General features: G+C 39.5%; 1 protein-coding gene across 1 annotated transcript; it reads right to left on the bottom strand.

Moving 5' to 3' along the window:
- Positions 1–1,697: 1,697 nt before the first annotated feature.
- Positions 1,698–20,554, bottom strand: ADRA1B (adrenoceptor alpha 1B). The gene is made up of 2 exons (XM_026091377.1): positions 19,462–20,554; positions 1,698–2,513 (listed from the first exon to the last, which is right to left on the bottom strand). Exons 1-2 carry the CDS (start codon positions 20,432–20,434, stop codon positions 1,951–1,953), a joined length of 1,536 nt encoding a protein of 511 aa, XP_025947162.1. The 5' UTR covers positions 20,435–20,554; the 3' UTR covers positions 1,698–1,950.
- Positions 20,555–25,463: the final 4,909 nt, after the last annotated feature.

Raw genomic sequence — 25,463 nt, forward strand, 5'->3', positions numbered from 1 at the left:
CTTCCAATTTACAGTAGTTTTTAAGAGGCTTCGCAAAGCCCAATGTGAGTAAAAATGCTTGACACACTCTGTAAGGTCACTCCAAAAATTATAGCAATAGGTTGAAAGATATTTCTCTGCCACTTAGAAGCCCAAAGATGATCATTTCATGCTAGTACATCACAGCCAAATAACAAATTCTTGATTTATTGTAACCATAAAGAGTTGCAATAAATGAGCAAAAAGAATTTATCTGTTCTATAATACTTTTAAATTTTATAAGCGTTGGCCTTTTAAGAGGARATTACAGCCTTCCCCACGATCAAAACGGAATTGCTTAAATAGGAGATTGGCCTATGGGATCAGGATTAGACTCAAAATGTACTTATGTGGGTCTCACTATAACATATGACCATGGGAAGACCTTAGAACATGACTTTCCTATCTTTGCTCACTGAGCTGGGGGATATTTGATCTAACCACAAGCCACATCCCTCCCTGTCCACTTAATGAGAGAATACACATTCAAGGACACAAAAGGAAATGGCTCTCCCTTGGGATCTAGCATTGTTAAACTGACCCTAAGTATTTTCAATACATCTGTTTATGGCTCATTCTCTGTTTCAGGCTTTTCAAAAATGTCACTAAAACTCCTAATAATAAAAGCCTCAGTTAAAGGCAAGGGTAAATACCAATTTTCATGGTTTGTACCACTTCATGTAAAAATTCAGTCATTAGTTTCATGATTCACACTTAATTGCAAGAGATGAAAACAACTTCCAAACATGACCTAAAATGTCCTAGAAGATATTCTCAGGAATTCTGTTAAAGTAGTGTAGTATCGAAGTGAAAAATATTAATGGAAGTGAACCTCTTACTCTAGTGCATGTTTTTGACTGTTTCTTTTCTGATGTAAGTGGCAAAGTAAAAGCCGCTAAAAATGCAATGCTATTTTCAAAGTGTGCTGAAAGAACAAAGGGCTCCGCATAGCTGTTTTAAGGTTAGGTTTTGGGCCTCCAAYGGTCAGTGCTCTTTTGTGCTGTGTCCACAGCACTGTTTATGAGGGATTTGGAGTGATTTATGAACGTTGCTTTTAGAAATCAGATCTTCTGGTAGCCTGCATGTTTACAGGACACTTATTAATGTGCTGAAATGTGGATTGTGAGCTTTTATCAGTGCTGGTATTTTCAAGCTTTCAAAAAAGAACATGGTGAAGGATAGAGGAGTTTACATCTGTTGGTGATAAGGGAAACATGGAAGAGAAGCAACTGTAGAGAGCTTCAAGAGCATACTAGGAGTTACAATGGCCAGCTTGACCTCTATGAGGGTTTTGTTTTGAAGTGAAAATCATGTGATGAGGGAACCTGGCTGAATTCCAGTTCTGTATTAATAGGTGCAAGTGTTTAAATTCTTGTAAAATTACTTTAATCTTTGACATTGTTTTCCATTTCTAAAGTGCTAAGGTACAGTGAAGTACAACAACAATAAGAATTTTACAGGCGAAATCAGCGGTAACTAGTACCCTGGAGAGGTACAAACAATACTGCACAACTGCATTGCTCACGACCACTCTCAGGCATCCAAATATGCGGCTAGCACACATGTACACACACACACATTCATACGCATCCCCCCCGCCCACCCCCATATTTATACATTCTTTCTATACACATATGTGTTTGGCTGTTCTACAGCACTTCCACGATATCTAAATAATTGGCTCTGCTCGTCCCTCGCTTTATCTGGCCCCTTCCCTGCATTCTGTAGCCTCTCTGGCAATTGACTTGAAATATGGTTATTCCCCAGACTCTGCCACTCGTGTGACGGGAGCCTGCCTGTCCCTCGCTGGCTTTCTGCTATTGCCATACTGAGAAACTGTGCGTAGGTCCATTTCTTCACCTGGGCTAACATCCAGTGAGTTAGTGTATGAAGAGGAGAACAGAGTCCGGGCAGACAGTGCTTTGAATTTGTTCATTCCAGCGTCATGTTTGCTCTGCAGTTGGTTTTGCCATTCAGTGTGTCAYACATGGCCTCACGGTCCCTACTGCTGGAAGCCTGGCTGCCAGCAGCAATGTGTCCATTGCGCTCTGGTAAGAGATTGAAGGTAAAGAACTGGCACGGGTCCTTTTGCCTGTTGCCTTCCTGTAAGGGGCTCAGGAAGGAGCTGGAGTTTCTCCACTCCTGGAATGTGCACATCTCCATATGCGGGTGAGTGATTCTGCTCAGGTAGCCTGGGCTGGGAGATGCTGAAGATAATGTCCTCTGACTGCCACTTAGGAAACTCCTGCTGTCTTCCAGAGAGTCCTTCCTAGGGTGTTCAAAGGAGCATCGATTCCAGTTTCTGTAGCTGTAGGCCCACCACCCCAGCTGCTTCCGAYGGTGGCAATGGCATTTTAGGATTTGTATAAAAGCCCTCTTGAACTCTTTGCTTGAGCAAGGGTAGATGATTGGATTCAAGCAGCTGTTAAAGTAGCCAAGCCAAAAAATCACCTTGAAGATCGTTTCAGGGGGCTTCAGAGCAGAAAACACAGAGCCTGTCCAGAAGAAACAAGCAGAGACAATACCTGAGGTGATTGGTTTCCTGTCTTTAGGAAAGGCAGATGTCTCTTCAGATAACTAGTAGAATCTCTTTGTTAGATATCCCTCATGCCTGCTGCTTTTGTTAAAGTCTTTTGGTGATAATATGTCATTTTTATTTTTAAAGCTAATAAGGAAATGCTCTATCCACCATACAAAAGCTAAAGGAGTACATACTTAATGTAGAATTAAAATAAAGAGCAGTCTTTGTGTTTATATGTACATGTCTGTTGCACTAACATCTGTGGATCCCAAAGAAAGACCAAACCTCCATTGTCCAAGGTGCTACATGATACACACATGGAATAAGGCTGTGCTTTCTGCAAAGAGCTTTTGAATATCATTTTTGAAGAAAAAGATCTAACTATTCCCAGGCTTTTCATTTGCCCTTATCTTGGGAAGGAGTGTGCTCAGACATAGTTCATCACTTCTAATACATTCTCTAGCAGCTCATAAACATCACCACATCTTATCTAGATTATTAAAATAGTACAAACCTCTTGAAACCTGAGGTTAATTCTGGTAGTTCACATAGCCATTCATAGAAATGGCGTAACCCAAACAATGAGATTATTTCATGAATACTTCCTCTTTCATTTACAACTAAATAATTTCCCTACAGAAGCTGTCCAAATGAAAAACTCATACTGGGAAATCCATTTAGTGTACTTTTAGCATTAAAAACATGCAATTGGTCAGCTAAATTTAGCAAATGTAGCTTTTTAAAAGGATGTCTGAAATTTTTTAAGCAAAAGAAGAATTCAACAGTTACTCATTTGGGAAATCACCTTTGTGCCTGGCTAAAGTAATAAAAGACAAGGGGTTTAGGAAAGGAGCCTCATTTCAAGAACAGGGGTTAGATTTTAAGAATTTTTCAAGAGGAAGTGTACACTCAAACCTGAGTGTCACGTCTCTGGGAGCAGCGACCTGATACGCTGGAGTGGTTTCAGATGCCCCGGGCTGTGAAAGCAGCGGGGTCAGTACGCCTTAGCGGGGAGGGATATCATTCTAGGCATATTTCCCACCTCTCGTAGCAATGTAGAGGCCATGGCTTGGGCCTCAAAACTATGCAAAAGCACTTCCCAGCTACTTGGGTAAATAGCTCTGATGTGCAGCAGCAGATACTGCTGTTTTTCTGGATGACACAGCTGGCCTGGTGCTGGCTATGGGGGTCGGAGTCTGCTTAGCTCACAAGGAAGCCAAAGGGAGGTAAGTACGTGCCATTCCTCACGCGTCTGCCTGCCCTCCTCTGTGTCTCAGCTAGTCCCTGAGTGGGCTCAGAAGAGAAAATAACATGCTGTTGTGTTGGCCATCTGGAGAGTCTCATCCTCCCCCTCACTTGGGCAGTAGGAGCCAGGAGGGATAATGTGAATCCAGAGGAAGATTTCCTTCCCTCGGCAGTTTACTGGGGTGGTGCAGGCTAGCACCGGTTCTGCCTATTGCCTCGAAGCTAAGCAACACTCCTGCCCTTAGCTTGAAGTGGAGGTGTTAAATTTCAAGGTTCGTAGTACTTCTTTCACAACTCCTGCACTTGACTAACTTCTCCGTGTGCAAGACCCTTGTAAGTTGACCCCACATCCYGTATTGCTTTGTCGCTGCACTTAGCTTGCAGGTTTTCACAAATGCCTCTTCTCTCCATCTGATGCAGGTCCTAAGTCTTGGTCCTGATTTGATATTGCAGAAAGTACTGAGTACAACATATCTAACATTGGGGAAACTATGAATTGTATCCAGTAAATTTGCAACAGACAAATCAAAACAATACAAGTACTTAAACTGTTTTGTTAGTGTTAAATACTCTTCGATGAAAGATTCAGCAACAATTTATGTGATTCTAATGAATAAGCCATTAATTGGGTGTCAGATTCTTATAAAGCTTTACTAAAAGTTTTTTAAATTTATAACTGCAGATGAAATGAGGAAGATGCTCCAAAAGTCCCCACAYGCACAGTTGCAAACTTTGTCAGGATTAGTTTTATAAGTAATAATTACTTTTTTTTCCATTGAATTTAGGGAAAAGAGAAGCTCTGTGACTGTACAACAAGTAAAAATGTGATAATGTACAAAGAGCAACTTTTTGGAGCTCAAATTGTTAAATTTCTTAAATTGTTTTCTGGAACTCCTTTAAAATATAGATGATCTCTTACAGCCCAGTAAAGTTCACTGAGTGGCTGAAGAGCTCCCAGTTTTTCTTATGTGCAAGTCCTGAATGGGCAGTCGTGAGTTTTTCCAGATCAGTGGGTTTGCTTCTCTCTCCTTATGTAATAACTGAAAATCTTTATTCTTTAAATAGGACTTTAGGACTTTATTCTACAAGATTTTAATATTTTTAGGCAGGTTAAATGTGGGCATAGTAAATATTAGGGCACAGTTTACAGTTTTCAATAAAATTAAAAAATAATTCATTAAGAAAGCTTACTGACAGATTTTGTGAAATTCCCTAAGGACAAATAAAATAAGCTAAGCTATAGAGAAAAACACTGGGAACCAATGCAGATAAATGGGCTKTGCTTGCTGAAGCTATATTGCACATGAACAGAATTTAAACACATACTGTAAAAACTAAGAGACCAACTAGGGAAAAAGGTAAAAAGCCAAGTGTTAAAAAATGGATAATCTTTGTTAAGTGCTTAAAGAAATGTGTGTTGCTTAAGAAAAGAAGGTAAGGAGCTTATGTCTATCTTATACTTTTAGGATAATCTATTTTTTAAATGTCATTTGAAAAAAATGACAGCAGATCATTTTCAGCAGTTGCAGCAAGCATTTTTAAAGCTTTTTTATATTAAAGGACAGCTACACAAAAGAGCAGAGAATTTATTAGTAACAACATGACTGAGAGAGGCACCTTGTGTTGAGTCCTGATTCTAGAAATATCACTGAGCCCCGATCGATCATTTAAAAGCCATGATATGGTGCATCCTTACTTTCCCTAGCTGAGTGATTAACAGAGAAAATCCAGAAATATATCAGTTTGGAAAGCTATGTGGTGGTGTGATTTAAAAATAAAGGACAGATCACTATTTAGCTACGATAGTAGAAAGGTTTTGAAAGTCTAAGAAATTCAAGAACAATATGCAAGATAGTTAATTACAACACTAATGATACTTCTTTGTTCTCCATTTTTTCTCAGTTCTGCAAACAGCACAATCAGAATGTTGCTTAGACTCTTTGAAATTATACACAAGGTATAAGATTAATTTTTCACAAGAAGGTGGGGAAGAAGTATGTTTTTTGCAACAAGAAATACTAATTTGATAAATAATCCATTGTTTTATAGACTGTTGTGCTAATAGCTCTTATTTCTGGCTGATGTATTCAAACTGAATAGAATTCTTCTTAACTCCTCTGTCCTTCCTAATATATATATACAACTGTTTTGAAGGGAGATTAATTTCATTTAGTTATGGTATAATGCACTATTACTGCCTAATTGTTTTAAAAATACAGTGGTAGGACAATTATTTCAAGAAGGCCCTAGCAAAAAGAGAGGTCACTGCAATCCCAGTGCAAATAAGTTCCTATGTAGGAGCATGACTCATTTGCTCTTAGCACTTTCCAGCTGTTGGCCATCTTGCAATACTTTACACCATCCTCCTGATTTTACCAGTGGGCAATGTGACCCAGGRAAAGGTAAAAGTGAGCAGCAGAAGGTCACATGCTAAATCATTTTCACCCAGGAGAAAGTCCTTGTTTTACCAGGAATAGAACCATGAGACCTAGGACAACTCTCTTAACTGCTAGAACACACTGTGGGTAGTATGGTGCTTTGCAATAATGTGTTTGGTGGGTCCTACTGCCCCTGCTCCCCACAAAAGAAAAGCAGAATTCAAGAATATTTTCTGAAATTAGCAAAAGAACTGAAACTGATCCACACGAGCAGATACCTTGCTGGCACTGCAGAGGCTGTGGGCATATGTGGTCACTTTTGTGACCTTAGCAAAACCCCACCTATGATGCAGTTCATGGCTAATGAAAAGGACTACTGGTGAAAGCCACAGATCGTCTGAAAAATAATATTCATAATAAAACTCTCATCATGGAAGAAGAGGGCTGAGGAGAGACATGTCAATTAGTCTTGAAAAGCGTAAAAGTTATCAGCAAAGAGGAAAAGAATGAAATTGTTTTCCATGTCCACTGTGGCTGGTATATGAAACACACTGATTTGAATTGCAGCAAGAGCAATCAAGCGTACAGATTAGGAAATGCTTTCTGTTCTGGAATATATTGCCTAAGAAGGGTGTAAAAACACAACACTGAAGGCTTTTAAGAACACAGTAGATGCACATTTACTGATTTATGTATAGCTGATCCTGCCTTTGGGTTGGAGGGTGCTCTGAGTGACGTCTTCAGATCCCTTCTAGTCCTGCTTTCTCTGATTAACTCTGCAGAATATAACTTTGTTCATTAGGAAAACTTTATAGCTTAAGTTTTGGCAACCTAGCAGAGTCCTACGTTTGCAGAACTGGAATCTCACTTGACACTGTAGTCTTAGATGCCCTTGGTAAATATATCCGTTATTTAGGGTGAGGATTAACTGTTAGAAAAATGGAATGTACAAGGCAGATACTTATTTGGGCACTTATTCTCTTCAGGGCTTTAAGAAGTTCCTGATTTTTTGTGTTCAGTTCCTCCTGACTGGATGGAATGCCAGCCTGAGTCTTCTACAGCGAGGGAAGAAAAGATCTTTATTATCCAGAAGGTGGTTTAGATGGACGTCCCTATACATGCCACATACTTATAAATATAGTTTAATTTGGTGACTGTTGTWCAAAGCTCCACTGCCTCTTGCTGTATAAAGATATGAAGAATATTTTGATTATCTCATATATTTTTAACATTACACTTTTCCTTACATTGTTCTTGGAATTAACAATACCTTTTATTTAACTGTACACATGCTTTACCGCATAACTAACCTGTCAGGAGCAAACAACTGCGGGCTATTTTGGTACCTTGATAAAATGATAAAGCTAAGCCTACCAGATACACTCGCCAAACATCAAACTAATATTTCCTCCTCTAATCTCCAGCTATTTTCCCATCGCAGTCTGATAAACAGATTAAATATTTCCCTGTACTGATTTAGACTGCATTTCAAAATGGCTGGAAAATGTTGCCTATAATTATCTCCTCGGTGATTTATTTGTGATGGGGGTAGCCACAATGACTTCCCCACTCCAAAAGATCTCTCTCCTGATGCTCATGTTTTACAGCTTTCCTCTGAGGGAATGCATAGTTTTCATCCTCTCTTACTTCTCTGAGTTAAACTCTGTGATTAATTAAACATAGCACCACATGCTTACTGCTGATTGCAGCTTTGACACCCATGAAGATTTTGCAAAGCATGTGTCTGGCAAAAATGCAGAGCATGAAATACTTCGGAAACTCATCAACTTGACCAGTTTGGATTGTATTTTGAACATTAGTTCAACCAACTGTGCTTACCAGACATGATAGAGCTATTCAGTTTGGAAATGTACTGAGCAACAGCAAATATCATAGTAAGGAATTAACACATACTTTTTCTAGTAAAAGCTAATTTCATTTAGGGTCTGATTAGTGTTTTGTAATGAATGCTTTATTACACTAAAAGTATGTAAAGCATTCTCAATGAAATTAGGGAAGATTACGGGAAAGATTTTGCTATATTAGTTGTCATTACATATTCTGCAGAATATTTGGCCAGAATGTCATGGAGCCATTAAATTTCAGAGTCCATTGGAGTCAGTGGGAGCCCTTAAAAGCCTTTGTAAAGGCTCATAATGACTCAGTGGACTTTGGAACAACCCCTAAAATAGCAGGGTGAGCAACAGGAAAATTGTCTGGACTGGCTTAATCCCAATGCTGTTAATTAAGGAAAACTCTTCACTGAAGGAAGTTTTGATGTAGCTTCCTACAGAGGAGGCACACACATACACATGCACACGCATTGCTCTCTCATATTTTTTCCTGCTCTTTTTTTTTTTCCATCTGAATATCTACTGCTTTGTTACTTCTCTCCAGTAGCTGCTATATTCGAACAGAAGGAGGGTGGGAAAGTTAAGACCTTCTATTTAAGGAGCCTTAATGTAATAGCTGGCGAGCTTCTTGATGGAAGTGTAGCATACAGGACATGTTTCAGTTTCCTCTTCTACTTTATGCAAGAAAGAACTTAGCATCAAAACTGGACCAGCCAAAGCACCCACCAGCCAACCAAAACCCTCAGGCTGCTTCCAGGAGAAGGGAGAAAACTTGCTATCCAATTGTGTGTATATGCAAGGTGATCAGATACTGCAGGGATTAGCAAGAGTTTAAATCTGAAAAGTAAGATGCAAGACTATTTATGAGTTAAAGAAAACTTTTGAAATTGCCTGTGATATCCCTGTGTCATTCAGCCCTGTATGCTATTTCCATTCACACAGAGGAAATAAACAGCTGTGCATGAAAGGCCAACATACAGTGGACAGTCAGACATTTGTGAAATATCACTAGGTTCTGACTGTGTGCTTATATTCCCTTCCTTCGTCCTTCATACAAGGAATATATGTATGCATATGTATGTATATGTATATGTATACACACATACACACACATATATATTTGATGGGATTGGAAGCCAAGAAGGTGATAAAATTACAGAGTTATTGCAGTGGGAAGGGACTGTACGGGGTCACTAGTCCTGCTTCCTGCTCCAAGCAGGCTCAGCTCTGCATTAAGCTCCCCCCAAGACTTCCCTTCTCCAGGCTGAAGAAGCCCCATGTCTTCAGCCTGTCCTCACACAGCATGGGCTCCAGCCCCCTCACCATCCAATTTATCAATATCTTTCTTGTATAGTAGGGCATCCCCCATGGATGCAGGACTCCAGCCATGAGTGTCGAGTAAAAGGGAATAATCACTTCCCTTGATCTATAAGCCACATTCCTGTTGATACAGCCCACTCTGCTGTCAGCCTTCTTCACTGATAGGGAATTTGAATAGGTACACATCCTACATTAATGTTTGTGTGAGTCCTCTTCATGGGAGGGGGTATTCTCTGCATGTGAGTTTTCAAGAATGCCATATATTTACTATTTGTGCCCTGTGGAAGGAAAATTTTAAACTATAAATGATTTTTTTAATCTAAAATTCCCTGCATTCTCCTTTCCTGTCCACCTTTTCTTTAACTCTTCTGGTTTTTCTTTTTTCATCTAGGCATGTTCTCTTTCCAGTTACCTTTATTTCATTTTTCTTCCTCTTCACTCTACATACTTATTTCTACTTTCCTTATATCTTCTTTAGTTCTATCTCCAACTCCTAATCTCTCTTCTAATAATTTTCTCTTGTGGTAATAGATTTTCTGTTTATCAAACATCTATTTTTAATAACTTGTGTATTCGATACCACTTAAGTATATACTCATAGTATCACTGGATCTTTTTAGAAAGAAGTATTTGAGACTTAGATTGGACAACTGTTGTGCATTTTAGCAGAAGTACTGTGAATTTCCTAGATTTAAGGGAAAAAAAGGGTTGATGGATGATTTTTGGGATGCCATATGTTATGTTTTCTACCGGTTACAAAAAATCACATTTGAAAATCTTCTAAATCCAGTTTTGCTTAGATGAGAGCCAGCCTATGGTGAGTGTACGTTCCTATTTACTGGAACAAATACAACACTTGTTTTTATTGAAATAGAATAGTCTGGAGTTGTTTCAGTGCTTTGCTGTATGTCAGTTGATATACCAGTAATAACAAACTGGCTACAGTAAAATATGGCATGAAACAATAACTGGGGAGAAAGAGCTTCACTGGACAGGTTTTTATCATTGTTTTAAGATTAAAAAAATAACAATATAATTTGAAACTGCTTGTCGCTATTCATAGCAAATAGAAAATGAAGTGTTCCAAAACTTAACACACCAAATGGGAGGTTTTCTTAAGAGAACACCACCTGCTTGTCTGAATGCTATAAAACAGAAGTAGTCAGACAAYTGGATAATAAATGTTTGGAAGTTTTGTTATAGAAACTGGTCAAATTTTACAGATTTATGTAACCTGCAGACATATCCTCCTTCCTACTCAGGAAAGAGTTATTCCATTTTTGTGCAGTGAATGGGGTTAAATCTGACCATTTGAACATTCTCCGTAAGTGAAAATTCCAACATTTTAAAAATCACTTTTACAATGAAAAGCATGTCAAAATACAAAATGACAACAAATGAGTTCTGAAACATGAAAAACAGGAGGCTTCAACAATATCAAACCTTTTCTCTCGATCTGTTTTCGAGAAGGCAACTTTAGCAGAAATGAGGATCATTTTGCAAGAAGTTGATATGATGCTGGAACTCGATCTTCCAATGAAAAGTGATTCGATCAAAGTTGTGATTTGATCAGTGAGAGACTTTGCCCTGCGCCAGTCAGCAGACGGCTGCTGATGGCCTGACCGGGAACCTCCACCTTTCTGCAGTTCATGCTGTGAGTCCTGYTGCAGCCGCGGGTGCTGGGAGCTACGGGCTGAGTGCTAACCGCTTCTTCGGGAACAGGCATATCTCAAGTGCTACATGTGTATAGCTAGTAAAATTCTGCCTGCAAAAATAATAGGCTGCCTCTGACCAGAACTGTTATGAGTTTGAATTTAGAGAATGCAGAAAGSATGTGTTAGACTTTTATTTAAGCTTTCTGCGGTCCTTTTTACCACATGCTTAGCCAAGTCAGCATGCCAGGGTTTTAAAGCTAATTGGATTTCTAAAGCTCCTGATTTTTTTCCATCCAGCATTCAGTGTTTGTTTACATTCCCCTGGACTTATTTAATATAGCAAAAACCCCCACAGTTTACAAACAGTAGAGAACGAAATAGAGAGGACGCTTATAAAATTAAGAACTGATCAAGCTGGGAGAGACTGCAAGCCTACTGGAGGAGAGGGTTAGAATAACAGTGAGAAGAAGATCTTGAGGAATGGGAAGAGCATCCAAAAGCAACAGAATTAAATTCAGTAAAGAAAACTAAAAGGAAGTTAATTAAATTATAACTACACAAACCAGTTACAGTGGTAGCATTTGGGTGTGGCTTTGCAGCACAGTGGCTTTTCCAGGGAAGTCTAGGTGTGCGTGTCCCGGCTGGGCGCAGGCTGCCGGGCTGGGTGAGAGCACTGGCATCGGCAGCCACCCCACAGTCACCACTGGGCTGCGGAGCCGCACTCCCGTCTTTGGGGGTAACTTGGGTGTGTGCGGGGGGAGCAACTTGCCATACACTGAGCAAGGAGAAATATCAAATAAGCAATAACTGACTAGGCAATGATACCGCAGAAAATAATGTGGGAGAAATAGAAATACGATGCTGTTGCAAATACAGCAATCTCATTCTTCAATGTATTAATATGTATGTTATTTATATGTCAGAGGCTCTAGGCCAGATATTAAGAAAAAAGCCCCGATTGTGCAGTATTTATGTCCTAGAACTGGCTACCTATAGCCAGTTGTGAGATTCTCTTGCTGGAGGCTTCTGAGCCCAGGGTGAACAAACACTTGTGATGCGTGATGAAAATACCATTCATCTAGTCCTCAGGACTCTTGAGGCTTTCATTTCTATGTTTTCCAATTCAGTCAATGGAGTTGCACAAAGAAATCTCACCATCTGTCTTGATAGGTTGTAAGTGCGTTATACTCACTCCTCCATCCCATCCAAACAGGGAACTAAATGTCTGCAAACAAATACATTATTGGTATTGACTATACTCAACAGCCCCTGCAGATCTAAGGCCTGATCCTGCTCCTTCTGTGCAGGTAAGTGAAACTAAGAGATGTGCATGAATGCAGAATGTGACAACAAAAGTTCCTCCCCATACAGATGTGTTGATGAATAAGAGCAAAAGCTCAGGCAAAGATTTTCCTTGCTCTCTTGTAAACTGGGAGAGGTTATTGTTTCTATCTTCTTATCCTAATTAAAATCCACAATTTCTTATCATGCCCGCTATCTATCTCTGCCTCATGTTTCAGGTGAACAAATCACTTCTACAAGACTTGCATGAACTTCATGCACAGTGGCTCAAACTTGAGGTACTTTTAAAGGCCCAAAACTAGAGACTAACCTATAGTGGCCAGAATAAAGCCAGGACTTTGCCTTCTTTGAAGCTTTGCTGGTGGAAGTTGTAGTATAGATAGGGTAGTATAGATCCAATCTTTTTACCACAAGCCGGAATTGTTACAGCTTTTTCTATTACAGGCAACTGCAAAGTAAAGCAGCTATATTTACGTTTTTAAGGGACAGTGTCTCTCTGTGTACCAATATTGGCACTCCTGGCATAGCAAGATTGTTTCTGGTTGGCAGATGGTACGAGATAAATCTATCATTTCCAGAAATCCTCTCTTCTGCAGTCCATGAGTGTCCTTTATACAGCTTCATACAAAAGATGCTGTTGAAATGCAAAACTTTAAGATTGGAAAATGATTTTTAAAGAGGTTATGGTACAACAGACCATTTGCAAGTTGGTATTTAGAGAGTGATGAAAAAGACAAACAGGAGCTTTCTTTCCCCAGCCCAAAAGAGAAAGAAAGAGGAAAGCTGTAGTTTAAAAAAACATCAAAAAAGCAACAAGTTTTAGGTTTTCTTATGCCCCATTTATAGTGTCATAATAGTTGGCAAAAATTTGGGGCATTTCTTGGATAAAAAAAATTCTTTCAAGTTCATTTCTCTCCTTTATTTACAAACTTAAAGAACAGTCTTTTAAAAGGAGATATGGAAAGGTTCAACCAATCATTTAAAATTTTTACACAAACTGCATATATCCTGGTATATAGTAGTCTACCGCCCCTCGATCCAGAATAGCTATGATGAATTATACTGGGGAGAGAATTAATTTGTGTTTACATAGTGTTTCCCTCATATAAATAAGATAAAAATCAATAACAATTTTAGTAAGAACCTTGTGCAGTACTCTAAAATTGATTTAAATAGGGATAGAAATATGATATTATTATTATTATTATTATTATTATTTTGTCGAAAAGAGTTACAAACTTTTGCAGCTTGCTAAATAGAAAGAATATGGCCAAGCTTGTGCTTGTTTTGCAAAGAATTAGCTGATTAAGGAGTCAAGAAAAGCTAATCTAAGTTTGCTGACATTTCATTTGTTATACTCAAAAATCTTCAGTTACTGGGTATTCTTTAGTCTCTTTTTCTCCCCTTCTTGCTTCTGACTTACAACTGAGGTGATCTGTCTTGGACACCTTTGGTAAACAATAGGGTTTTAACAATAAGGTTTTAAGAGGGAATTGAATAGCACAGCTACAGAGATATTGCCTTAACTTCCATTATATTTTCTCTTTTGTTACTTAGAGGCTAATTATTTTTGCTTTTCAGTCTCTAGGTATCATTTGAAAGCCCATCAAAATAGTGCAAAATCTTGTAATGGGCTACGAAGCAGAACCTACTGAAGATACTAAAAAGGCCTTCACTTTTTGTTCATGGTCTGTATTTCACAGATTGGGACACTGAAGACCCRGCAGCTGAGATCCTGAGGTATGGCCTAGATGTTTTAGAAGCATATGCACACATGTAACTTTACTCAGTCCTTTCAAGACTACCAACTTGAGCAAAGGTACATGTGCTTGCAGACGCCTGAGACGTAAAGACCCTGCGTCCACTGCCCTGCTGGATGCTGTTAGCAGTATTCTCTCTGAAAGTATCACTTCTCTCCTGTCTTTGATTTCAATAGTTTTGAGACTTCCTATTGTCCAGTGGCAACCTAAGTCAACATAAGAAGTGCCCAGTCCCTCAGAGATTTGTAGTTTCATCTGTTTTGATAAAAAAGCTTTGTTCTAAGAAGTAGAACTCTGTAAGAAACTGATAACTGGAGTCCTTTGGATGCAATTTACTTTTGCGCAGAAGGCTCAAACCAGAGCTTAAGGGAGGCTATTTCAGTAGTAAAATGAATCATTTTGAAATATGCTAAACTTCTACATGTGACAAAATATGCTGTACTGGTCAAGAAGTGCCCTTATGGTCTTTAGTCTTACAGGCATTGGGTAGAAAACAGAAGCAGATTTCTCCTGTCACCTGTACAATTGAACGTTGTACCAGAGATTGGGCTGTAAGTGGGCAGAGGATCAGATTGCCACATAGATCAGTAAATTGCCCAAATTCTGTTTAACCATTAACTTTGACATCAAATCTAGATAGCTAGGTTCAGGAGGAGAATATGAGGCAAGACCAAAATGAGATGGTAGGCAAACCAGGCTTAAAGTCTTGCAGAAAGTAGAACCCAATAGCGTTGACAGCACTGGGCCTAATGCCCTGAAGTGTGGTTCCCATGGGAAACTAAGCGGCCTATTTTGGTATTCTTGGTGCAGGGATACAGAGGTTGGCCTGACGTAACATAAATCTGCATACTGTACTTGAATAACATTTTATTTTAGGAATCATTTTGTATTGGATGACCTGTGGCATGCAGAATATTTTTATTTTATATTATTTTTTATTATTTTATAGAGGGGTTTCAAAATCTTAATATCTTAGGATAGTCAAAACAGTTGCATCATCATTATGAGGCTCTTGGGACCTTATGCCACTGCCAGTGAAGTTACAAGAATTTTGCTTCTGACTTTAGCAGATAAGTTTGGAGGTTTTGTGGGAGCAGAGGGAGTTAGCCTCTGAACCAGGAACTCCTTGGATGCTCTGTGGATCTTCACTGGAGTTAGATGATAGGCTGTGAAGGTTAATATGCTCTGGTCATAGTAGTGGAGGTTGTGAGTTTTTCCCTTACTCTGAGTGTGTGTGTGTGCGTGCGTGTGTGTGTGTGGAGTGAGGTCTAAGGCTAGGATTTGCAAGCCCAGTTTAATGTCTTGCTTAACAGGAATGAGACTGAACTGTAACCTAATAGCCAGGGGGAAATATATGACCCTTCATTCAGGATTAATTTTCATAATAGAGGTATTGGCATAAAATTTGATCATCTTTTGTTTAAAGGAGGGAATTTTCATGACTGTTACCTTATTTCTGCAGTGCTCCAGTCTTGATATAAAAATCATCTATTTTACTCAGCATTTTTCAGCAATAGATTTTTAAGATGGTCCTGATGCCTAAGAATGTGTTTGTATGGGGGGGGGGGAAACGTTAATTTTAAAGGACGCAAGATATTTACTCTTCAAAACAGAGTTACTGAATTAACAGCACAATGAGTTGTCTCAAAGGCATGTATGTCTTCACTTTATTCATTACACAGTACCATAAGTGATTTCAAATGGCAAAACAACTGCTTAGAAAGCCCCGGAGCATTTCTGAACTTGCATAACAGGGATATGCTATAGCGCTATTCCTATCTGGAAAGAATATCCGCTACTGGTAGCTATTGGAATAAAAACAAATTCCTCACATTATTCTCTTTGACAATATTTTGCTGAATCATCAGGTACTTAACAGTGAAGGCTGCATGATTCAGTCAATCAGCCCTGGACAGTAAGAGATTGTGGGTTGTTCTTAATACGAATAGTTTCATGGCACTCAACGCATCATAGTGTCGGTGCTCTAATTCCTCTCTCTGTAGCTGTACACAGAGCTCTGTATACAGAGCTTTCCTTGCAAAGCCTTTTGATTCTTGCTTGAAAAACAGCCTGTAAGCACTAGCTATTATATCTTTTCCTTTGTTGTGGAATATTTATTCAAGCAACATCTCTGCTTTCAGCACTGAGTCAGTTCCCAGTATGTATCTGCCACCTGGTGCAATATTCCTTTGTCTGGGACATCAAAATAGGTAGCTGTGGAATTTAGTGCAGTGTCACAACCAAAGAATTATAATTTTGTTCAGGAAGCTAGCAGAAGAGCTGAAAATGCTTTTGACATGAAGAAAGTTCATCTGTATGTAAGCAGATTTGTTAAGGTTTTGGGTTGTTGCAGGAATAAGGATTACTGAGCTGTGAAGTGCTGTGGTGTTGGATCCTCTGAAATCCAAAGCTGCTCTGCTAACACCATTCTGTAGAGTCATCACATTACTGAGTGAAACAGGGAATGAAAATAGATAGTAAAGATGAGGCTGTGAAGGTATGACCGGGGTTAGTGGTGCAGATATAACGCAAGAATAATATAGGTTGAAGGAGCAGCCCATCCTTCTAGGATAGTGAAGGAAGTGGCTTGAATGCCTAGTTTGGACTCAGTAGTAGAAAACGTGGTGTAGTTTGCTGTCCTGCACTGACAAGAGAGTGGCCTGTGTGATTACAGCATGTCCTTAGGTAGCCCAGGGCACCTATGGAACATTTCATAAATCACTGGTAGCTCTTTGAATTCTGCAGTTTCTCTGTCACTGAAATTAATTTCTTACCACTGTAAGCTTTTTCTATGAGTTCTTAATAGCCTTTCATTTAAGTTTATGACTTCAGGACACAGAAGCAAAAGATCTCTGATATGAAAAATACAGCACACAGCAAGTGCTGCCTTAAAAAGTCTTTCTCCTCGTCCTTCTCAGTTAAGAATTGCTGGACTGTGCATGTCAGGAAGAGATTTCTATTTTATAATTGTTTTGTTTTCCCCACCTGCTTTAGTCAGCAATGCTCTCATCCCTCACATTATTAATTTGCTTTGCACTGATATACAGAGACGAATACTGCAAAAGATTCTGGAGTGGGCTGAACAAATTAAAGAGAGAGATCAGGGACAAGGAACAAAACCAGCCCTATTCCTGGTGAGCAAAACAAAGGAAAAGCACCTACTATTTAAACGGATTTGGATACTATATTTCTCCTCTTTCTTTTTTTCTTTCTTAGCCTAAAGAGATCAATAAAGAGTTGTCAATAAAGAGTTGGGCCCTTGAAAGGATTTCTAGACAGAGAGAGCTGCAGAGCCAGCAGTCTGTATTGCGGTGCCAAGACATTTTCACTGGTGATATTTTCTTCTAACAGGGAGGGATATTAACTGACACAACAGCCACCCTCTCTGAAGCTCAGCTCTGCGAGGCACTAGGTGTTGGCAGCTCCTTGGTGAGCGTGTTGGGAGTTACAGGTGCTCGGTGTGTGGTGTGCCAGAGCAGAGGGTTTAACCCTGCAGCCCTCCAGGCTGAAGCCCTCTGGCACCGCTGCCAGCGCACAGCATGCTGTGGTGGAGGCTCTCAGCCGGTCACCTCATTTAGGCCTTGGACACGATTGAGGTGAGAGAGAAAATCATATTGTGACAAGAGAGAAATTCTCCACGCAGGTGTCTTAAGCAATAACCCATTAAACCTCGTGGGGAGTACTAGGAGTTCTGCAATAACTTCTCAAGGGGAATTCAAACCCTCTTTCAAGACTGTTCCAAGCTGAAGATTGTTTCTTTTAAGTGGGTTTTGCCTTGGGACCATAAGGTTTTTAATGGACTGGTCTGCATCAGGTATTCATTGAGTAGCATCAGTAGCTGCACTGGCTTTGCTAGATAAGGATCTATTCTACTGTGTTCATGTTTGCTTTTTTTTCTCCTAAGTTCCTTCAATAATTTAAAAGCATTGAGGGAGTGCTAACCTACTTTATCATGGGATACTGACCCACTAACTACACATCTAGTGTTATTACTGATACTATATAATGTAAATATRTTTCTATCCATGTGGGTATGCATTTCTGCAAGAATAGGCAACTTGTTCAATGTTGTAGACTTTCTTTAGGAGCTACCATAAGGACTTAAAATTCAGTAGCCAAAGAGAACTTTGCTCATAATTTTCCTTCTATTGGGAATTTGTCACATCCTTAACATTAGCTTTATGTAGGTCTTGAATTATAATGATTTTTCTGTTTTAGATGCAATAAACTAGAGATGATGAAGTTGTCCTGCAGTAGTTGTGGCAGTTGTCTTGTAATAGAGATTCTAGTCCAAATGACATTACACATTCACTGAAATTATTTTAAAAAACACTTTACCAGTACCAGGTTGTTGAACTCAGTTTAGTTTTCTCTGTGACTGTGTCTAAAAATATTAGCTTACCACTTGATTAGAAATGTTTAGGTAGGGTAACTAAGTAAACATGAATACAGAATATTAACAAAGGCTTTTTTTCCCCCTTTTGTTTTCCACYTCTTTCCATATTTAGACTGCCAGATTGTCTGTGCCTTGGAAGAGTGAATTTTGGACAGATATTTCTGAGAGCTTAGTAACTCAATGCTAACAGGTCTTGAGATGTTCCACTTTAGAGCTGGTGCTAGTATTAAAGACAAAGGCAAACTTCACAAGGAGTATACAGAGCCCTGTGCAGAGGCTCTACTGTATGCTTTAGTAATATTTTAAATTGAAAGTGACAAAGTGGCTGCCACAAGCTCACATGACAATCTCCTGAAACACCTAAGACCTACCAAAATCAATGAGAACATTTCTGGTGGGATCGATGGGCTTTGCACGTTTCTTTTGGGGATTTGATCAGTGAAGTTCAAGCTGAGAACTAGATTTTTTTCAGCTTCCCGAAGCTCAGGGGAATTTTGCACCTCATCTTTAGATCAGGCCCATTTCCATTTAAGACACCTAAAAATGCCAGAAGACCTTCTGTATTATAGTCTGAACATCTAACAGTAAAATAAAATAAGAACATTTCAATGCTGAAACTCTTTTTGTGTTTCTGTCTAGGATTTCTGTTATAATATCCCATAAAAATGTTTCTGAAAGCTAATTCAAATTAAGCAAAGCCTATAAACAGGGATTAAATATATAAACTCTGAAGATGCTATCCCCTGATTTGACACCTGTTCCATCCCTGAGAATGACTGACAAATGAGCAGACTTTCTGCAGACTGCAGACTTTGCAAAGTTTCAGCATGACTCTTTGAAAGAACCAACATCAAAAATAAATTACTTTAATTTCTCTCCCTGTTCACTCATCTGTTCACTACAGTTCTCAAAATGATATCTACTTATCATTCACCTGATTTTTTTCTGCGATATTTTTGTAGTAAAATTTAACCCTCTTCCCCTCCCGCATCATCCCTTGATTACCAACTTACCTAGTGGCAGAACTATGAAGAAAGGTAGCCAGCACAAGATAAACATGCCAACCACAATTCCCAGTGTCTTGGCTGCCTTTTTTTCTCTAGAGAATTTAAAAAGTTTGAAAGCTAAGGAGTTCCTGGGATTGTGACCCTTGGATTTGGTGTTGTTTAATGTGTCCTCATGAATGTTCTTGTAATGAATCCGTAAAGTCAGCTCCTTGGAGTTGGACATTTCTTTCATAACCCCGGCTTCCAGGTTTTTAGTAGTCCTTTTGGCCACTATGTAGACCCGACAGTACATCACGAGGATGACAATCAAAGGAATGTAAAATGACCCCAAGGAAGAAAACAAAGCGTAGAACGGTTCTTCAGTGATACGGCACTCCTTATCATCCTTGGGTGCTGGTTCTTTCCAGCCCAAAAGAGGCCCAACAGAGATTACCATGGAAAGGACCCAGACACCCAGCAGAGCCAAAATTGCCCTTTTTCTTGTTACTAAAGTTGGATACTGGAGAGAATAACGTACCCCTATATATCTGTCTATAGAAATTGCACACAGACTTAAAATAGAAGCTGTACAGCACAGCACATCAACTGCTGCCCAGATATCACAAAATATCCTCCCTAAAACCCAGTAGCCAAGGATTTCCAGTGTTGCAGAGAATGGAAGGACAGTAAAACTCAGCAACAAATCTGCTATTGCGAGGTTAATTATGAAATAGTTTGTAGGGATTCTTAAATGTCTATTGCAAGCAACAGAGAGAATTACCAAGATATTACCTATAATAGCAAAGAGTATAAAGGCACCTAGGATAAGCCCCACAATTATAGCCCTACTGATATCCAAGGCAGGTGAATCCAGGTTGCTTGCTGTCTCATTGGAGTTGTTTGCAGAAAGATTGCCATTACTTAGTGCAGACACTTTCAGATATCCAGGTGTTGATGAATTGGATTTATCACTAAAGTAGGTATTCATCTTAAAAATCATCCTCCATAGCAAGTTATGATTGGATTCCTTGTACAACACACAGACGGTCTGAGTTCAGTTGAAAGTTATCTCTCTACCCAATAAGTTGCTGTGAAGCCCCGGCCAGTTTTAGATTGAGAACTCATCTTCCCAGCAAGCTGTCAGCTATGAGCGCATAAAACTTGCACAGCGTAAAGTCCTCTGAAGCCTGTCAGCAATCCTAGGCTGTTCAGACTTGCTTAATTTCTCATATCAACTCGTTTAAGCAGAAATTAGCAGGCAGAAGTCTTGGCTGAAGCCTGAAAGTAGCTGTTCTGATCATGACGTCCCTGAAATAAAAGACAGGTTTACTGGTTTCCCTTGTGCTCTGGCGGTTCTGCTGGAAGGCTCAGCTGCGGGGACCTGCCTCTCCGGGCAGGGTTTGTCAGCGCTGAGGCAGCGCCGCACGAGCAGGGGCGCTGCCGCCGCTGCCGCCGCTGCCGCCGCCGGTGACATCAGCGCAGCCCCACGCGGCGCGGCGCTAGAGGGCAATGAAGTTCCAGTTAAAGCTTCCCAATCGAAGTCGGAAAGCTAAACAAATGGTATGTATCAATCTTAATTAAAGCATTTGCCATATAGATCGGAAACCTTTAAAAAAGCAGTTTCATTATCTAAGAAAAATATGCTCAGTGGGATGTGGCAAAAAAAGCAATTTCAGTACAAAATGATCTAGCACCCTTCGACATTCAGTCACCAAGTAAATGTCTTTGTTTTGTAATCAAAGTGAATCTCATGCCTTTTTAGAGAACTAATGATGTCCCACCTTGTAAGGAGAAATATGCAGGTTCCAAAAATCCCTAGTTTATATGTAGATTCAGTATTTAATGATGACATAGAAATGTACCTGGAGTAGATTGTTTCTAGTGGTAAACTTTCTTTTAATACAGAAAAAGTAACAGATGATCAAAATCCAAATCTCTAGTAAGATCTTTATGTTTGTTCTATACTCCCAGGTACTAGGCACATCTACAGCTGCATCTCACTTTTTTTAACTAGGCAACTTCGCTGAGCATAGGTGGCTTGCGTATCCCAGTCTTGAACATTGCTGGGCACCCTTTAACTACAGCCAAAGTGAAAGGCAGTGAAAAGTAGTAGTTCTTGCAAGGTACTCCTTGTGCTTAAGTGCCTTGTTCTCTCTTTGCCAAAGGCTGTGAGATCTCTGAGACAGGGCCTGTTAATTTATTGTAGCTCTGGGAATACCTACAATATCCTATGAACAAAAAATCCAGGAACAAGTGATTTACTTTCTAGCACTGTTAATGGCACTTTAATGTTACAAACAGTGGTTTCTTCATTTTGTGTAGCTTTGGGTCACCAAGTAGGGAGAAAATTCAGATCTTTATAGCCTGGTGCCGTTAAAAACAAAAAGTCAAAGATTAGCTCAACATATAACTGCCAAAAATACTGTTCTCAACTTTCTGTCATCAGATTATATCCTACAGCTGTTGTCTGCAGTACTCTAGGTTACAGTATATTGATTTTCCTGTTACAAAATGTACTGTGTTTAAAATAAAAGGTTCATTTTTAATACGGCAGCTATGACTGAATGTTGCAGCTGAGTGCCGCCAGTTTTAAGGGACCAAACCAKGTAAACAAAAGCTCTGTTTGAATTTTATTTGATGAGTGTATGGCAGATGTTTGTATAGCCCTTCCCAACAGCAGTGACTACAGCAGAGCACTATCGTTCAAGAACTTTTCTTTGAAATGTTTGCAAGAATGACAGGATAACATGTCAGGGAATCACTGAAGGGAGCAGGAACAAAGATGCAATTTATGAGCTTTGCCTCAGCTTTTCTGCCTCTGCTCTCTCGTAGACACAGCTTTCACTGCTGTAAAACCCGTTAGTAGCCTTTGATTCTGGTGATCTATCCCTCACACTTGCCCGTTCTCGCCAGACTCCCCCTACCCTCTCTCAGTTGTGTGTGTGCTTCCTGATGATGTTCCTCTGCCTTGTCTGTTTAAACTGTGACTCGCTCAGGCGAGGGACCGTCTCCTGTTGTGCGCGTGCCTACGCAGCTGTGGGGAGCGGGGCTGCCAGCTGCGTGCCGCAGGCACCCGRCCGCCCCACCGCCGCTGCTACCTCCCACCACCGTCGGTGGAAGCGTGGCAGTGTGGGAGGCCGCACRGGGTACCTCCTCGGGTAACGGCCCAGGGGTCCCGGTAGGATTAGGTAGCCTGCAGTGAAGCTGCATCACTGGTCTTTTAGTACTTGAGATAATTTAATCAAAGCTGATTTAATGAAGTCTACACAGGTAGTAATGTTACCTCCCAATACAGATTAGATACAGGCCAGATGTATAAGCAATGTGTTTGATAGGAGCCAATGTGCAGGCATAAGAASATTTCATTGGTTATCGTTTGGGATGTAAGAAAGGACCCTCACTGCAAAATGAGGAGAGGCCAGAGAAGAAAAGACCAGTGAGGGAGTAAACTGGTGCACTTTAGTTTTTTAGCTGGCAATATCTTGGACATGTCTAGTCTGCAAAAAACAACAGAGTGGCCCGTAACTCCTCCCTGACTTTGGCCACACAATGACAATAGTTTGTAGCCCCAGAGCACCAGGTCTTGCAGTGGCCATTACCATGAGCCAGCTGGTTCCCCCCGCTCGCTGGTGAGGCCAGGACACCATCCCACCAGCGGCAGTGGCAGTGACAGGGGCTGGATGAGCAGAAAGGAAGGGAATGGGGATCCCAGCTGGTAGTGCTTGGACTAAAACACCCATTTCTTTGCCAGTATCTTTTGCTGACAGGAGTACTGGGACCAGTCTCCTTCCCTTAGTAGTGCTCCTTTTTGTGCCTTTCTGGATGAAACAACAGACAGAAAAGTCCTTATCTAGGGGACAAAGCAGAAGACAGAGCTACTGTTCATCTTTACAGCCCTGCTATGAAGTCTGATGTGTTTTCACATCTCTGTTTACCATTCTATGTAATAACATGCTGGCTGCATAGTCATGAGACTTAGCTCATTAATGTCTGCAATTTGCTTTGAGATCTTCTGTGATAGGTGCCAAAATAAAACATCAACAGAGAGTGTATCGAAACCGAGAAATAAATATTAACTATTTACCTTCCTTTGGGTGGATAATGGAATAGATACCATGAAAAATGGCTACTTTTTCTACTGAGTTCAAGGTAGCACTTAAGTTAGTGCATTTGAAAACACCTGATCAGAGAAATGTAAGTTAATATTGGTTGCAGAATTGCTTTCATTCAGATGATTCATAGTTTCCAAAGAAAAAATGAGTTTAAGAGCCTGGAGATTCTACTCAATATTATTCAATAATGATGTACAGCAAGACATAATGCCCTTTAGCCATTTAATATAATACTGCTGAGAACTTGCTGAAGCAATAAAAAGCTGAATACAAAACATTTGTGGAAACATGGAGAAGCTCTTCATAAGTTCTTAGATGAGTCCAAAACTTGAAATCTGCTGAACTTTTAAAATGTATTTTATCATAACAGTAATAATCAGTAATGATGCAAAAGGAGTCTTATTGTCATGGCTCAGTTTTGTAATGAGCTATGTTCCTTTTGTTTTTGTTTTACAAAAGGATGTTAAAAATATGTACTGATATTTTGATCTGATTTCAGGAACGTAGCAGACGTATTTCCAGAGCATTTTTGCAACACTGGTGAGTAACAATACAACCGCACCTGATTGGGCATGGGAACGTGGGCCACAGAATTTAAATGAGTATACCTATGTATAGTTTTATATAATTCCTCTTAATTCCTTGATTTAATTAGAACCCCTAATGACTCAAACCAAAAGAAATAAATAAACAGATGTGACTGAAGAAAAACAAGGCTATAGTGTCAGAAGTAGTTTGGCTTATTCACTCTGACATGAGCAGTATAGTGAACATGCTATCATATTTGATACAAGTGTTGTTGTCATATCAACACAAACCAGAAAGGCCTCCTCTCGTAAAAGAGGCAATATGAAAAAAGAAGCAATGAGGAGAGTGTTGAATGAGGCTGTAGAAATATCCCACTTGCCTAACACTGTCTCTGATATTAAACCATTCCTGAGAAATAGAGTGAGCAGGTGGGCTTGGAGGAAGGTTTTATTAATGAATTTGGGGTTGTACGTAGACTCATGTGATGCATAAAGTGTATCTGCAATTGAGAGAAAATGTGAGATTCTGATTGTTTGGCTCTAGATAATTTCCTACTTAATTAGGCTTCTTTCAGATGTTGTCAGTCATTTAAAATGTAATATATTAATACAAATATAAAGCTTTTTTCTGTTTTCATTAGAAACTTCAGTGTTAGCCATGTAGCTACACTTCTTTAATTGCTTGCTTTATTAATTACAGGCAGTGCAAAAATGCTACTACTCTTGGTACAAGTGCTCTTTCTGAAGTCTTCTTTCTCTCTCTAAAGACCCTTGGACAATGCTTAAGATTTACAGATAGTGTGTTCCACAAAATTTATTTCCTTCATTTCCATCACTGCTGATTAGTTTTTCTCACAGAAAACTTTTTGGCTTGACCAGAGTAGTGCAAAATTTCCACAGACATTGGAAATGCACAGGATTATGGTTTCCTTGCATTTCATGGTTAAACAGAAGCTAGTTTCATTTTAATATGTGCACATACATGCTGAACCTCAGGAAAGGGTCCATTTCCATGATAAGAAGAGAAAAAATGCATTTAAAATGATCATATTTCAGTTGTCCAGTAATGGTATTGAAATACTTGTAGTCCTTTGTGTTTTCAGAACAAGAAAAATGTGTCACCGGATTGTATTAAAAGCTAAGGTTATCAACTTGAACTCACCAAAAGATGATTGCAAACATTTTGAATAATCTTTTCTTCTGCCGTGATTTAGTGCTTGTCATTTTTATATAAAAAGAATTTAAAGAACATTTTATAAATAAAATGTATCTAATGAACTAAAATACTGGCTTCTAAATCATTAGCCAGTTCTAGGCTTTGCAGACTCATTTCCCACATTAAAAGATGTCTTTCTCACACTCCTTTAGCTGTGCATTTCCCTAGACTTGA

Source organism: Apteryx rowi, unplaced genomic scaffold (assembly GCF_003343035.1).
Source record: "Apteryx rowi isolate R43461 unplaced genomic scaffold, aptRow1 scaffold_90, whole genome shotgun sequence".
Taxonomy (NCBI): Eukaryota; Metazoa; Chordata; class Aves; order Apterygiformes; family Apterygidae; genus Apteryx; species Apteryx rowi.